The sequence below is a fragment of the Paroedura picta genome, chromosome 2, assembly GCF_049243985.1.
Source record: "Paroedura picta isolate Pp20150507F chromosome 2, Ppicta_v3.0, whole genome shotgun sequence".
Taxonomy (NCBI): Eukaryota; Metazoa; Chordata; class Lepidosauria; order Squamata; family Gekkonidae; genus Paroedura; species Paroedura picta.
The window spans coordinates 92,182,872-92,199,594 of record NC_135370.1 but is presented as its reverse complement, the minus strand read 5'-3'; the positions used below and the strand labels follow the sequence as shown (position 1 = coordinate 92,199,594).

Sequence of the window (16,723 nt, the reverse complement as noted above, 5' to 3'; positions counted from 1 at the left end):
GAATTTCTCTTAAGGAGACTTCTCTAAGGCTTCTTAAGGACATACCAGTGTGCTGACTTGCTGGCTTGAGCAATGGGGATCCTATTACACTGAATCTGGATTCTTTGCATTGGTAACTCATGAAGAATAAGTTATAGTGGATTTGCCCTCCTGCTGGCCTTCAAATACATTCTGTCTACTGAAGGATATGTAGAAATCCCGAGTTTAATGGAGCAAAAACTATCTAGTCTGAATAATAACACAAATGTATCAGTTTGTTCTCTGCTAGCAGGCTTTCCACCCTTACCAATAGACTCACATGTTATCCCAAGATGAAAGGGACAGACTTTTCATGGTTGGTTTGTCTCCTTCTGAAAGACATTCTGAGTTTGGCTGTGTTTCAAAGCTCCTCTCACCATCCTGTTTGCTCAGTTCCTGCTTTGCTGGATTTGCCTTCACTGGTTTGGTCTTCATTTTGAAGATAACTTTTGCAGGCTATTAAACTGAGAGATGCAATTCCCAGTTCTAGGCCTCCAAATTAAAGTAGAAGCTCACAGAATGATTAACTAACTTGTCAGCACTAGTGTGAAGATACTGCTGGTAATATCATTGAAATTTAATCCATCCACACTTACCATTGTGCACAGATATCTCCATTTCCTTTGAACAACTGTAAGGTCAGCTCAGCAAATCCCCATAACTGTACCTGTTGAGTAGCAGGAACCATTATAGTTACCCCTGACTTGTGATGCTAAGCGCAGAGCAAAACATCCTACTTTAACTATGCTCTGTTAGCCATACTGCAGGGAATAGTGATTCAGAGAGGCTGTTCAAGATCTGTAGTGTTAGAGTTAGATCTGCAAACATCTGGAGGACAATTTGGTGATCCAAGGAAGTCAGCATGGATTTGTCTCCAACAGGTCCTGTCAGACCAACCTGGTTTCCTTTTTTGACCAAGTAACAGGTTTTCTGGATCGTGGAAATTCGGTTGATGTCGTTTACTTGGATTTTAGTAAAGCTTTTGATAAGGTTCCCCATGATGTTCTGATGGATAAATTGAAGGACCAATCTGGATTTTCAGATAGTTAGGTGGATAGGGAATTGGTTACTGCACTCAAAGAGTTGTTGTCAATGGTGTTTCATCAGATTGGAGGGAGGTGAGTAGTGGGGTACCTCAGGGCTCGGGGCTCGGTCCGTACTTTTTAACATATTTATTAATGATCTAGACTAGATGAGGGGGTGGAGGGACTACTTATCAAGTTTGCATATGACACCAAATTGGGAGGACTGGCAAATACTCCAGAAGATAGAGACAGAGTTCAACGAGATCTGAACACAATGGAAAAATGGGCAAATGAGAACAAGATGCAATTTAATAAAGATAAGTGTAAAGTTCTGCATCTGGGTCAGAAAAATGAAAAGCATGTCTACTGGATGGGTGATACACTTCTAGGTAACACTGTGTGTGAACGAGACCTTGGGGTACTTGTGGATTGTAAACTAAACATGAGCAGGCAGTGTGATGCAGTGGTAAAAAAGACAAATGCCATTTTGGGCTGTATCAACAGGGGCATCACATCAAAATCGCAAGATGTCATAGTCCCATTGTATACAGCACTGGTCAGACCACACCTGGAGTACTGTGTGCAGTTCTGGAGGCCTCACTTCAAGAAGGACGTAGATAAAATTGAAAGGGTACAGAGGAGAGCGACGAGGATGATCTGGGGCCAAGGAACCAAGCCCTATGAAGATAGGTTGAGGGACTTGGGAATGTTCAGCCTGGAGAAAATGAGGTTGAGAGGGGACATGATAGCCCTCTTTAAGTCACTTGGAGGAGGGCAGGATGCTGTTCCTGTTGGCTGCAGAGGAGAGGACACGCAGCAATGGGTTTAAACTACAACAATATAGGCTAGATATCAAGAAAAAATTTTTCACAGTCAGAGTAGTTCAGCAGTGGAATAGGCTGCTTAAGGAGGTGGTGAGCTCCCCCTCACTGGCAGTCTTCAAGCAGAGGTTGGATACACACTTTTCTTGGATGCTTTAGGATGCTTAGGGCTGATCCTGTGTTGAGCAGGGGGTTGGACTAGATGGCCTGTATGGCCCCTTCCAACTCTATGATTCTATGATTCTATGATTTTATGATTCTATGGGTACAGTTGTGCATGAACATCCCTGCACACGATGTACAAATTACAAAGATGAAGGTGGAACCTGGATTGTTTGTGACCACTGTCAAAGCTGACACAGCCAGTCATCGGCCTCCTGCTGGTAGGGACAGTCTTCTCATGCTGGATTCTCTTACATCATCCAACACAGCATACTTCACAGTGCAAAATATGACCTAGAAGTGAGAGAGGTATGCAGGTATTCTTTTTAATCCCTCTTTTCCTGTCTGAGAGCAGCCATGTGAGGGGCTGCTACTTCTTTATGGCATGACTTTTTTCACCTTCAGGAGACATGTGTCAGGCCAAGTTCCAAGCAGTGCAGAATTTCACGAGGCCTGCAGCCACACAGGAACAGATTACAGCTGGTGAAGCAGAGATGTCTCCCCGGCACACAGGACCTCTGCCCCTTCCCGCCAAGGGTGGCAACCCTATTTCTATAGAGAATCATTTTCTTATGGTATGTCATTTTACTGTTGGCACTTCAAGCCATTTTCCAGAAGGCAAGTGGCTGTTTTTTCCAGGAAGTGGTATTTCACTAGGCCATGTATGTTGCTTTCCAGTGACAGGAATGAGTCGCTGAACATCACTCAAAGCTCATTTGTAGCTTGAGTGTACAGAGCTTTTCTTTCAAAGACCTCATCTATGTGACACAAGTCTAATTTTAGGATGCAAACTGCCAGTATTAAAATTATGTGCCATTTAATAAACACTCAAACCCTCTTGAACAAGCAAGCTTTGCACCATTTTCTGTATTTGCTTCTTCAAAGCTATTTCTATCACATTTCAAGGATAACTATCATTTTTGTTTTGGTCTTCTTCCAGGGAGCTCAAGGTGACATATGTGGTTCTCCTCTCCCCCAATTTACCCTTACAACAATCCTGTGAAGTAGGGCATAACTCTCCCAGTTTCATCCAACTGAGCTCTGCAGCTGAGTGAGAATTTGAATCTTTGGTCCTGGTTTGGTCTTTGGTCCTGGTTTGATATTATAATCAATACATCAGAAGTGTCAATCTCGTTTTATCCTCTTTTATCTTTGTTTTGTTGTTTGTTATGGGATGGGGTTTTATCATGTTTTATGGGGGAGGGGTTATGCTGTACCCTGCCATGAGTCCCTGGAGAGTGGTGGGCTAAAAATCTAAGAAAAAAACAAACAAACGAACAAACAAACAAATATTAACTTTTATTTATAAGCTTTGCCTAAAACTGGTAGGAAGGCTGGCTTAGCAAGTACAGGAGCTATATAAGAAAAAAACAAAGCAAAACTAGGCAGCAATCTGGTTTCTGGACTAATTGGTTGGCAGGTGCTGTACTAAGATGGGATGAACTGGCTCTGTGAGAGTCAGGGGCTGGGGTGGAGTTGAGCCAGTTTGTTGTGCTGGTTCAAGTGCTGGACTAATGTCTGAGAGACAGATGCCATGGAAGCTTGCAGAGTGACCTTTGAGCCAGTCTGCCTTTTTGAGCTAGCCATTGGGGGAAAACACTGCAGTAACCTAGAAGCCTTTGGGGGGAATTTCTCATTTTTTTCTTTCCTGTATTTTGTTTACAATCATCCATGGGAACCTTCACAGGGTTCATTTATCTCTAGAGTTCAGCCCCTCCCTCACTGCCACATATTATTTAATGCCAGCTCTTATTTCTGGGTAGCTTTGAAATATGTTTATACAAGTTTATTTTGAGTAAAACAAGCCAAGATAGGGGAAGACAGGTGATCAGGAGCACCCTGTATGTGTGTCTGTGTGTTTTAAAAGCACTTAATGGGACTACTAATTTCTGAAGCAGCAGTGCTACAGGTTTGCTTTCATACCATTTCTCTAATCTAAATCACTCTCTCTGTGAGGACTAGGAGGGGGGAAAGGACAGGCCCATCATGTATAGCTGTCATTTCATCCAAACAAATCTAATAAGCCAGGGAGAAAGGTTAGAGATCAGAGAAATGGCATGAATGGGAAGAAGGAGGCTTTTTGCAACCCAATTTTTACTGCCCGAGTCTCCAGATGGCTTACAATCACTGACCCTTCTTCTCCCCACAACTGACACCCTACTCTGAGGGTCCAATTGGTGGGAATTGCAAAGATGTAGCAAACTGGGCCCTCAATAGGATGGATCAGGCTAGCCTAACCTTGTCAGATCTTAGAAACTAAGGAGGGTTTGGCCCAAATACTGCTTGGATGGGAGCCCACCAAGGAAGCCCAGTGTTGCTGCACAGAGGCAGGCAAAGGCAAGCCACCTGCTTGTTTCTTGCCTTGAAAACCCCATGGGGTTGGCATACATTGGCTGTGACTCTCCACCACCGATACATTGTATGGATAAAAGTTAAAAAATCTTCCCTAACTGTGCTAAACAATATGATCTTAGAAAGTTACATTTTAGCAAAATTTATTTTGTGATAAATGCAGCCTTTTGTTTTTCAGCTACCGATATATAAAATTATCCAGTTTTGTCGTTTTTCTTAGAGCTATATCAAAGACTGTATAATATTGTGCAGTGGATGCAAGAAGCATTACTATTTAAAGACAGATTCAAGTGGGTAGGCATGCTGATTCGAAGCAGCAGAACCAGTGTAGAGTCTAGGGGCACCTTGAAGACCAACGAAGTTTTATTCAAGATATATGAGCTTTTGTGTGCACATACACTTCAGGTGGCCCTGGACTCAAACTTTGTTCTTTTAAAATAAAAGACAATCAATATAGGTATTCTACTTGTTTGAGTAACTAGTCTTTCAAAACCTGCAGCTGTATTAAGCTCTAGTACATGCTTATTGTAAAGGCATCGGGATTTTATCTTTGGAATTACAATTCACACAGAAAGTTTAGTTGATAAAAGTTGCATCCCACGTATTTCTTAAGAAGCACTTGAGCCACAACTGTATAGTTAACACAATACAATAGATTAAATTTGTTCGTAATGTTCAGACCTGACTTGGGTTGTCCCATACAGGTGTTTCTAGCAGATAGCTTTATTTTTAGCAGTCCCTGAATTGTCCAAGCAATTGTACCAATAATTTTTACCTGACTAAAGGCACCTCTCTCTCTCCTTCTGACAGTTTTCAATGTGTATTGTCTATTAAAGTTAAGAACGTTAAGGGAAGAAGACAGGGTGCAAAATTCATAATAGCTAGGCAAATTGGATTCAATTTTTGTTGTCCCCGACACATTTTTCAATGCTGCTGTTGCTACTGACCAGCAAGTTTGAGTCTAGAAGCAACAGAAAAACAGCACAACAGATTTTTAAAAAGAAACATTTCTACTCTCTTCAAATTAAATTCTATCCTTCCCCCACACATATGTAGGAACATGGAAGGATCTAATACTAAAAAGGTGTTGGCCTGTTAGTTCCTTAGTACTTATTAATTTAGGGAATCTAAACTTGTGTTTTAATTATTTCAAGAAATGCAAAATTAGGCAGTTTTATCAACTCTAATGCAGGTACTATTACAAATGTTTTAATAACCTAATATTTTTGGAACTTTTTTTAACTTGCTTTAACAAACATAAATTGGGGACACAAATGAATCAAACTTAATTTTAACACAATTTATGGATGCAATAAAACTTCAGATCTCATACATACAAAAGACCAAATGCAAATTATTTATGGATTAAATTAATATGCATATTTATTTCTTCAAGCCACAAAATATTCATCTTTAACCTTTAGAACTACCATCTGTCTTTTATCATCATAAATAATAACAGTCAATGTTCTTATCATAAATTCCACATAACTGAACTCCCTTTACTGGGACAGAGGTATGTTTTTATATAAGTTATAAATATTATATCAAGTTTCTGCAATGCAAAAGCATAAATAACATAGCTCAATACATAGAAAAAATCCACATGAAAAGTCATCCCCCCAGTTCTGTTTATCCATCCCAAATGATTGTGCAAATAAATAAGGTCAGGATAATTATGTATGGCCACTTTTCATTAGATGTCTTGCACCAAACAGTACATACCTTGTGAACTAACCTCAATAACAGAAACAGAGGCCATATCAGTGTATATTTATTGCATCAGTCAGACTCAAGAGCTGAGTCTATGAGGTGTCAGGAAGGCTCATCGGCTATACTAAATTTGGGCTTTAACCTAACAGACCTTTTCCTTGTGGTGCCTCTAGGTGACAAGGAGATGGTGTCCATGATGCTCCTATCTTCTTCCAGTTGCTTGGCAGTGCAGTTAGGAGTGGGAACCTTCACAGTGTTGCCAAACTTAGAGTAATCTACTGAATACTGTCCATCCTCTTCCGTCACAATAGGCACAAATCTATGACCCCAAAGGATCTCATCAGCCAGGTAGGATGTCCTAGCTTGGGTGGTGATGCCTGTGGTTTCCACCACCCCTTCAAGGATGACTATGACTTCCAGATCTTCATGATGATGAAGGTTGGCCGGAGAGACTTCATAGAAAGGGCTGTTCTTATCTATCACGTGGTATATGATGAGTGGGGAGACCAGGAAGATACTGTTGCCCCCTACCGGGTTTTCCATCTGGATATCTATCTGGTTGAGGGGCACAATCTCACCTTCCAGGCTGCTGGTCTTCTTCACCACCTGCATACGTATGGTGGCACTGATGATCATGCTCTTGCGTAGATCCCCTACACGCAACATGAAGCAGAGCTTGCCCTCCCGGAGGGCAATCACAGCATGCTTGCTGAAGATGAGTGTCTCAGCCCGCCGATGAGCTTGTGCGGTCTTCATGAAGATGCAACCTAACATGATGGAGTTGAGCACCAGCCCCACAATGTTCTGCACAATGAGCATGAAGATGGCGGCTGGGCACTCTTCAGTCATCATGCGGCCTCCAAAGCCGATCGTCACCTGTACCTCTATGGAAAACAGGAAAGCTGAAGTAAAGGAGTGCATCTCAGTGACACAGGGCACAAACTCAACTGCCCCCAGCCCCCCACCGTCACCCCGCAGGTGCATCCGGGTATTCTGGTCTAGGTCCCCATGGGCAAAGGCGATGAGCCACCAGATCATGGCAAAAAGCAGCCAGCTGCAGAGGAAAGACATGGTGAAGATGATGAGCGTGTGGGGCCACTTCAGGTCCACCAGCGTGGTGAAGACGTCTTGCAAGAAACGGCCCTGCTCCCGGATGTTCTTGTGCGCCACATTGCACGTGCCGTTCTTGCCCACGAACCTGGCCCTCCTCTCCCGCGCGCGATAGCGGGCATGATCGGGGACATCCTCGGCCAAGCGGGTCAGCACGTACTCCTCCGGGATGATCCCCTTCCTGGATAGCATGGCTGGCCTGCCCCCCCCTTGCCGCCGGCCCTGCGCTCACCAGCGCCTCATGCCCGCGGCGAAGATGCGACGAGCCGGAGCAGCCGGCAGAGCCCCTTCCGTCGTCCCGGCCCTCCGACTGCCCGGCCGACCCCCCTGGCTCCAGCGCTTCGCCTCCTCCGGCCCCAGCCGCTTGCCCAGCTGCGCATGCCAATCACAGACCGCTCGGGCTTTTGCGGAGGCGAAGGCAGGCGCTGCTGCAATGGAGGCTTCGGGCGGTGACGGCTGCAGCCGAGCCGCCTCACGCCGGAGGATTATGAACGAGGCACCGTCTGCCAAATCGAGGCTCGCCTTCGCTCCTCAGCCTCCAGGGAAGATGCCGGACTGGACCTGCTCGCACGCCTGCCGCTGGTCACACTGCCGCGCGGCGCGGCGAGGCCGAGGCGCTGCCTCGTTAAGGGCGGCAGGGGGCGCCGCTGCGCAAGGGAATCCCGGCGCTGGTGACGCCGCTGCTGCTCCCACTGGGCCCGGCGGCGCTGCGCAGAGCGTCTTGGCAGGTCCGTCCCCCTCGAGGCCACCCTTCGCTTTGGCACAGGAAGGGGGTGGCAAAGAGAGCACCTCAGCATCAGCTGTCAAGGGACTTCGCTCGCTCGTTGTGCCTCCTCAGAGCCCGTCCCCCTGCCAGACTGGAGGTGCCCAAACCCCTTCAAACCCAGACGGGAGTACGGTCGAGTGGCAACCAGCTCATTGGTCTCGTGGTTAAGAGCGGCAGCCTCTAATCTGGAGAACTGGGTTTGATCTCTGCTTCTCCGCAGACAGCCGGCGGAATGACCCCGGGCCAGGCACGGTACTCGCTGAGCTCTCTCAGCCCCACTTACCTCTGTGGTGGGGAGAGGAAGGGAAGGCGATTGTAGTAAAAAGCAGAGTGCAAAAACGAACTTTTCTTCTCCAGGGCGTGAATTAAAGCCAAGAAGCACAGCTAAATTTGCTTCGCCTCCAGCAGTGGATGGGGCAGAGGCTGAAATGTCACCCCAGGGCTAGCAGATGGTGAATGTTCTACTTCAGTAGCTGGATGGCATCAAATGCAAGGAAAGGCAAGGACACCTATTTAAAAACGGCGTGCATGTTAAAACTCTTGTGGCGCCAGAAACAGTTTGTCGCAATAAATCTATCAGATGAGATCAGATGCATGAAGGATGTTGGCAAGCTATGGGGAAAAGGGAAAATGTCAACAATGGGGTCAAAAGGCTGAGAAATGCAGACAGTACAGCCTGTAATCTTTGTATGTGAAACTCGTGTTCAAAGTGAGGACAATGATAAGGAAAATGTGATAACGGAAACTTTCCACAGTTGTGTTGATTTTACACCTGTAATATGAGAACAAAAATCCCAAATCTTGAGTCCTGATCAAAAGTGCTTGGTATGTTTGTGTGTGCTAACACATTCAGCTGGTACTTCTGAGGGTAACAAGTGTTACCATTACACGAATCCCTGATTTTTGGCTTGCCTTTTTATATATCACTGTTATGGGACTTTCTACAAATCAGTCCCACAGCGTGACTAGCAGTTTCTCTGGCCCACCACAGAATTTTGATATGTTCTGATTTTTCTGTCCTGTGAAAGAACTATTTGAAGATTATAAGATATTGAGCACACTTTAAGTGCTGCCTCTTCTGCTGCATCCTGACATGGCAGCTTCACTTGTCTGAGCAAAGCCTCCTGTAGGTGCCCTCCTACAAGGGGGGGGGGGGTAAAATCAGTAACTGCCCTTTCACAAACATCTGTGATACTCCCACATAATGGAAAGGCCTGCTTGAGGAGGTCAATAATTTCGCAGAATGGGCAAAATAGAAATGTTCAGGAGGATCTTTTAAGAACAGGTTAAAGCTGTAATATAATGGAACATACGAGAAAATAATTTCTGTACTCTATTGCAGTGTTTTTTTGTATGTATCACTTGGCTTTTACTGCATTGTCTTCTACATTTATAACCCACTTTCTACATCATGCTCTATCATTCCTTACCCATATTTTTGTTTTTCTTATTATTCCCAGTTCTGTAGTCCCACTGCATTGTTTATTGAATGTTTTATGCTGCAAACCAAGAAACCATTGTATATATACCATTTGGTGACACTGACTGGTTCAAAATAAAGGAGTGTGCCAAGACTGTACTCTTCCCCCTTTCCTGTTTAACTTGTATGCTGAGATCATTATGAGAGAGATTGAACTCAAAGAATCAAACACTGGAATTAAGATTGGAGGAAGGAATATAAATAATCCTTGGTATGCGGATGATACTACCCTCCTATCAGAAACTAAGGAAGGCCTGGAACAGCTGATTGAAAAGGTCAATGAAGTAAGTAAGAAATTTGGCCTTTTCTTAAACACTAAATGACAAAAAATAATGACCACTGCACAAAACAGACATGCCACAATAACAATTGATGGTGAAGAGATAAAATTTGTTCAATAATTCATTTTTCTTCAATCACAAATCGATGAGAATGGCAATTGCAGTATAGAAATAAAGCATCAAATTGCTCTAGGTCACTCAACAGTGATGTGCTTGAACCGAACATCGAAAAGCAAGGACATAAGCCTTACTACCAAATGTAGATTAGTTAGATCTATCATATATCCAGTAGCCACTTATGGCTGTGAAAGGTGAATGAAAAAATCAGACAAGAGAAGAACTGATTCATTTGAACTCTGGTGTTGAAGGCTTCTGCAGCTTCTATGGACAGCAAAAATCATAAACAAGGAAATACTACAGCACATAAAATCTGATATATCATTGGTAGGCAAAATCACAAAACTCCAGCTCACTTATTTTGGCCATATCATGCGATTCAACTCAGTGGAAAAAGCCATTATGCTATGATTGGTCAGTGGAAAAAGGAAACCAGGCTGACAAAGAACATGGTGGTTGGACATGATCAAGGTGGCCACTGGCCAGAACATTGCACAGCTGAGGGAGGCGGTGCAGGATTGGGAATTGTGACAACAGCTGTGCCATGGGATCGCCAAGAGTTGAATACAATTGAATGGTTGATAACAACAACAATGCTGCTTGATGGAATTTTAAAAATAGTTTAAAATCTGCCTTAAATTTAAGCGAGAAAGCCGGGCTATAAATGAAGTAAAGAAATAATAATAATTTGAAAAATAATCGTATATGCCGCGTTTCTCTACCTGAAGGATTCTCAAAGCTGCTTACAATTGCATTCCCTTTCCTCTCCCCACCACAGACACCCTGTAAGGTGGGTGAGGCTGAGAGACCCATGATATTACTGCTCGGTCAGAACAGCTTTATGAGTGCTGTGGCAAGCACAAAGTCACCCAGTTGCCTGCATGTAGAGGAGCGTGGAATCTAACCCAGCCTGTCAGATGAGCACTCCTAACCATTACACCAAGTAAGCTTTGACGTGCTCATAAGGGAACTGTTAAATACAGGTAATTAAATCTTAGTAAGAAGGTTAAAGCTAATTACAATTTAAGTACAGGTATGATCCTATGCACAGATTATTTTTCAGGCTTGGTTCCCTGGGATCTTTATCAACACTTTTTATTATTAAATATTTTCTATGTGATTAGGCTTGGCTGTTTATCTGGGGGAGGGCCTTATTCTGTATGGGACAAACACATTTATTCCTAGGCCAACAGATTCCTGTTTACTTTTGCTGCATCAGACTAACAGGGATACCCCTGTGGGATTTATCTAGTTTCACTACATAATGTGCGGCAATATTTTTGAGAGCAGTTTGAATTTATATTCAATAAACATATAAGTAGATACTGGATTGTTTATATGATTCAATTTTGGAAGAAGAATGTCCTGAATTGCCTTCATCTGGAAGAATTTATAGAACTACTTTACCCTATCAAAAGTATAAAAGCTGATATCCAAATAATAATATAGAGTTTACATTAATATTAAAGTTAACTGAAGCAATGGTGTCTTGAATGTGAAAACAACCATGGTCTTCTAAAATAAGCAGTTGTTGGTTCTATGGCTGGATGTAGAACAATAATTACTTTACATTCTTACACCTAATTACCTTAGGGCATAACTCTCCCTCAGTGTTTTTATGGCATATTCTACAGTGCTAAATAAAGCATCACTACAGCATGCTAATGGTTGAGTTACAAGATAGGATTACAGCATTGGCCTGGAGCTGTGGAGAATGAAGGGAGAAAAATTAGGCCATACCTACTGGACTCCATAAATTATACATTCAAAACATTCTCCTGCAGTCAGTCAACAGTTACCAATGGGGCTATATATTTCCCTTTTAACCTGACTTTTAAAGAAATATAAGGTATTTTGTTAGGTGAACAAGGCTTGACTGTATGGACTGTCAGTAAAGTATAATCTACAGCAGTGGTCCCCAACCTTTTTATCACCGGGGACCGGTCAACGCTTGACAATTTTACTGAGGCCCGGGGGGGTAGTCTTTTGCCAAGGGATGTCACAGCTGCCTGAGCCCTTGCTCTGTTTGCTTTCCTGCCAGCACCCCTGACTTCCTGCTGCTCACTGAGGGGTGCTGCCAGCACCAGCTGCACAGTGCCACGCCAAGGGGGAGCCCCAGCCATGGCGGCCACTGGAGAGCACCAAAGGTGAGCTGGCGGCAGAGTGGCAAGGCAGCCCCCGAGGCAGCAGCCGGGGAGGAGGACAAGGAGGTGCTCCGGCCCGGTACCGACTGATCTATGGACTGGTACCGGTCTCTGGACCGGGGTTGGGGACCACTGATCTACAGGCCACTTTTTTCAGAATAGTTCAGTGAAATAATATGGAATTACTACAGAGTTGGTAGTTTGTGAACAGGCACAGTAGCAACCCTGGCCTGGTGGAATGCTCTGCCAACTGAAATCAGGGCTCTGCAGGACCTTGATCAGTTCCACAGGGCCTGCAAGACAGAGCTATTCTACTAGGCCTATAGTCAAGGCCAGGAAGAGAACACCATAACATCTATTGGCTGGAAGAACTCAAAAATCCATCAGGACATCATGGGAAGATACGCCTTCTGAAATATGGATATTCCCTTAACATTTAATATTTAATTGGTGGCAGAGGGGTTGTTTTACTGTGAATTATGATTTTGTGATCTTAATGTAGGGCTCCTCTTATGTTACTAACTTCAAGGTGGGGCCTGGAATTCTTCTAGAATTGTAACATCTTCAGACTAGATCTCTTCCCTTGAAGCAAATGGCTGTCTTGAATGGCATCACGTCACCAAACTTCACCCTTCCCAGACCCTAACTTCAAGTCAGTAGGAATTTTCCAAACTGGAATTGGTAACCCTAGGCCGCATTGAAAAGGGAAAATTTGATTTTAGGGATTATGTAGAAAGGGATTGAATATGTAGCACCACATAATATACTATAATGCAGTGTAAAGCAAGTCCTGTTAAATAAATCTGAACAAGAAAGGGGAGACAGACTATCATGAATTGAGACAGCCACAGGGCCACCATACAATTCAGTGTGCATGAGGGAGGACACTGTCTGAATAAGTAATTCCGTAGCAACAGTAAATTGCTATAAAGCTATTATCATGGAATGGTGAAAAGAACAACCATTAAACAATGTTTATCAAACAAGTATCCGGAACAAAGTATTGACAAAAGTGATAAGAGAATATAAAGTCATAGATATTACAAAAAACTTGCATCACAATAGCCAAGCAAACTGCTTTGCTACAAAGCCTGAGAAGCATGCATGAAAAGGCCTGGCCTTGAAGAAGCTCTTTCAAATCTCTGGATCTTGTAGTCTGTAAATTCAAAGGCAGAAACATAGAGATATAATAATTTTAGATTTACAGAATGAGGAAATGTGATTTTCATACGGCACTGAAGCATTGATATTTTAAATAGTATGTTCACTGCCACGAACAAATGAATAGGAATTTTCATCTTATTTTTCTGATGGAAGTACTTTCAACTTAGCAAAAGGAAATGCTCCGCTATGGGAAGTAATTGTTAAAAATGTCAAAGAGGCTGGCAGGGCAAAGTTAGGGAGGATCAGAGACCAATGGAAAATAATAAGCTCTATGAGCTCTAAAAGTAGTAGATATCCTAATGCTATTATTTTCTTTCTTGAATTGCTGCAACTTTACTCCTGCAGGGTTTCCATATGTATCCCTTGAATTCTAACATTGGACCATTTGCTATCATAATGATTCTGCTTTGGCTTATAGCTCAAAGCCACTTATAGAAAAGAGAACCTTCATACTGGAACCATGCAGGTGATGCCACTGATCTCAGTGCAAGTTCCTCTCTGAGACCAGCACCAGAAACACAGTTTGGAATTCCCAGGATCCTTTTCACAAAGTGGATTAGAGATTGATCAAATTTTCTCATTCATTTCCTCAGCCCCAATGGGAATTTTGCCAGTGAGCTCATGGGGAAATATATAATTTCCCAGGGGATTATTGTGAGTGTTTGAACTACTAATACAAGAAAAAGCTTAGTTGGGCATATTTCAGCTAACTTCAGCAGCACAATTTCCTGAACATTTCCACTTAATTGTTCACAGTCTTGAAATATGATGCTACAATCTAGATGAACACAGGTAACATATTTAGAGGCCTACAACAGGGGTAGTCAACCTGTAGTCCTCCAGATGTTCATGGACTACAATTCCCATGAGCCCCTGCCAGCAAGCGCTGGCAGGGCTCATGGGAATTGTAGTCCATGAACATCTGGAGGACCACAGGTTGACTACCCCTGGCCTACAATACACGTGGAGGTATTCTTGGTTGCTCCACAATTATGGAACTACTTAGATTAGTTGCTAATTAGGCATGAACAAGTGCTGGGCAGATGTGAGGCTGTTATTTTAAGATTGAATTTTGAAGATTTGAGGAATCTTATAATCTTATATAATTTAAACCTGATTTTTTGTACCTGTGCTTTTTAGAATTCTTTGGTTTGCAATGGATTTAAGAGGTGAATCAGATTGAGATTCAAGTACCAACAAGTAAACGGTAATTCCTGTATAGGAATAACAGGTCTCAAAAAACTGAACAGGAAAAGATAACCTGTCATAATTATGTGGTAAAACAGATTGGATGTTTTCAAAAATGGAGAAACAGAGCACTCTATTTGGTAAATAATGTTTATTTACAGGTAATTTACATGTTTAGATAATGGATATTAAAATTGCTCTTTCAAAGATACAAGTTATTAATCTACTTGTCTGCTTGGACAAAAGATGCAAATACGCTGCCTTCTTGTTCCAGCAGAATCTCTGGCTTTTCATATTCTAGAATAACTCCTCTCTTCATTACAATAACCATATCCGCATTAAGGATAGTGTTCACCCGATGCTGCAAAGCAAATAGACATACAAAAATTATAAATATAATAATAACTGCCAAAGGTAGAAATACATCTGTACAATTCGTATCACCATCAAAACTCAACCCCTCAATGACGGAGGTCCTGTGGCTGGGTAGAAAGGCAGCTGGACAGGAAGCACTCTAGTTGGGTGCAACTCAACATAGCTCCCTCGGCCAGAAACCTGGGAGTTATCCTGGATGCCTCCCTTTCAATGGATGCCCAGGCTGCAGGTGTTGCACACAAGGCATTTTTCCATCTTCACCAGATGAGGCTACTAGCACCCTACCTGCCCTCGGACTGCCTAGCTACAGTGATCCATGCAAAGGTCACCTCCAGATTAGACTTCTATAACTCGTTCTATCAAGGTTGACTCAGCCTTCCATCCTTCCGAGGTCGGTAAAATGAGTACCCAGCTTGCTGGGGGGTAAACGGTCATGACTGGGGAAGGCACTGGCAAACCACCCCGTATTGAGTCTGCCATGAAAACGCTGGAGGGCATCACCCCAAGGGTCAGACATGACTCGGTGCTTGCACACGGGATACCTTTACCTTTACTCGCTCTATGCAGGCCTGCCCTTGTCTTTGACCCCAAAATTACAGCTGGTGCAAAATGCAGTTGTGAGGATCCTCACAGGCACACCTTGGAGGGCCCATATCCAGTCTGTGCTGAGGCAGCTGCATTGGTTTTCAGTTGTGGCCCAGATCAGATTCAAGGTTTGGGTATTAACCTTTAAGGCCATCCGTGGCTTGGGCCCTGCCTATCTGAGGGACCGCTTGTCTCCTTATGCCCCTTGCAGGGTTCTTCACTCTGTGGGTGCTAATCTGCTTGTGGCCCCTGGCCCCAAAAAAGCACGCCTGGTCCCGACCCGGACCAGGGCCTTTTCAGTTCTGGCCCTGACCTGGCAGAATGAGCTCCTGGAAGACTGAGGGCCCTGATGGAGCTGTCTAAGTTCTGCAGGGCTTGTAAAATGGAGCTCTTCTGCCAGGCCTTTGGTTGAGGCCAAGGTTAGGAACAACTGGGGGTGGTACCATCAAGTGAACCCCCCATCCTGTGATACGGCTGATAATAGGGATGGAAGGGGGACTATGCCGTTTTCTTGTGGTTTATGTTTATTAGGGGGGTTGGTTTTATTGGTTTTTTTAAATCTGTTTTATGTAACCTGCCATGAGTCTATGGAAAGTGGTAGGATAGAAATCAAATAAAAGACAAATCTGATACTTTCATTCTGCTGAAATATCATTGCTCACTGGAGTGCAACCTGTCACTTCACCCTGTTCTAGGAATGGTACTTGGTACTCCTATTTAAATGTCTTCTATCAGATCTTTCATAAATCCCTGATCATAGAGGGCTTCTGTCACTACTTCTCAACTGCCTTTGAGCTCAAAATTGCCTCCTTCACCTCTTCCTCTGTTCACGACTAGTAGAAGTTACTGGACATGCTCATTAGTTCTGAGAAGCCAAATGTAATTCTCTGATGCTGGTTGTTATTCTGCCTACCCCAGCAGAATAGTAGTTGCTTCAAGCTTTTTTTTACTACTTTCACCTACTCAAGTACTTCATCTGCTTAGCTACTGGCATTTCAGCTTTGTTAAATAGATAGCTGAAATAAACACTTCATAATATAGTTTTCCCCCCACCATTCCCTCCCACCATGTTATGTGAACTGGGAATGACAAACAAGCCATCAGGGAGCTGCTGCTGGGAAAAGCTTTGTAGAAAATCCCAAATGACATCTCTTCTGGGTAGTTCTCAAAATACAACTACACTTCTTTGTTTTTTCAATATGCCTCAACTAACTAAGAAAAATGATTTATGATAATAAACACATTTGTAATTGATTCTACTAATTTTTAAAACAAAAGCAGAGATTTCACTGGAAATGTTAAATTTTTGTTTTTTTCCAGGAGTAGTTAAAAAGTCAGAGTTTTTTTTAAAAATTATGTATTTCCTTATACGACACTCTACAATGATCTGAAATACGTTATAGTGAAAATGAAAAACCTTTC

At 43.2% G+C, this 16,723-nt stretch overlaps 2 protein-coding genes across 8 annotated transcripts in view; both read right to left on the bottom strand.

Annotated features, from left to right (window-relative positions):
• Positions 1-5,710: 5,710 nt before the first annotated feature.
• Positions 5,711-8,512, bottom strand: KCNJ11 (potassium inwardly rectifying channel subfamily J member 11). The gene has a single exon (XM_077321613.1). The coding sequence runs from the start codon at positions 7,391-7,393 to the stop codon at positions 6,194-6,196; it is 1,200 nt and encodes a 399-aa protein (XP_077177728.1). The 5' UTR covers positions 7,394-8,512; the 3' UTR covers positions 5,711-6,193.
• A 5,961-nt stretch (positions 8,513-14,473) lies between these two features.
• The window catches only part of ABCC8 (ATP binding cassette subfamily C member 8), a 118,621-nt gene continuing 116,371 nt past the window's right edge, over positions 14,474-16,723 (bottom strand). For 6 of the 7 annotated variants that reach the window (XM_077321624.1, XM_077321625.1, XM_077321622.1 and 3 more), the window contains one exon: positions 14,474-14,702. In XM_077321624.1, coding sequence (XP_077177739.1) covers positions 14,565-14,702 — 138 coding nt within the window. In that variant the 3' untranslated portion in view covers positions 14,474-14,564. The remainder of the gene's footprint in view (positions 14,703-16,723) is intronic. The other variant, XR_013228302.1, reaches the window with a different exon arrangement.

Bases quoted from the DNA above. Each gene is read 5' to 3' on its own strand.
- KCNJ11 (XM_077321613.1), bottom strand. From the start codon at position 7,393: ATGCTATCCAGGAAGGGGATCATCCCGGAGGAGTACGTGCTGACCCGC.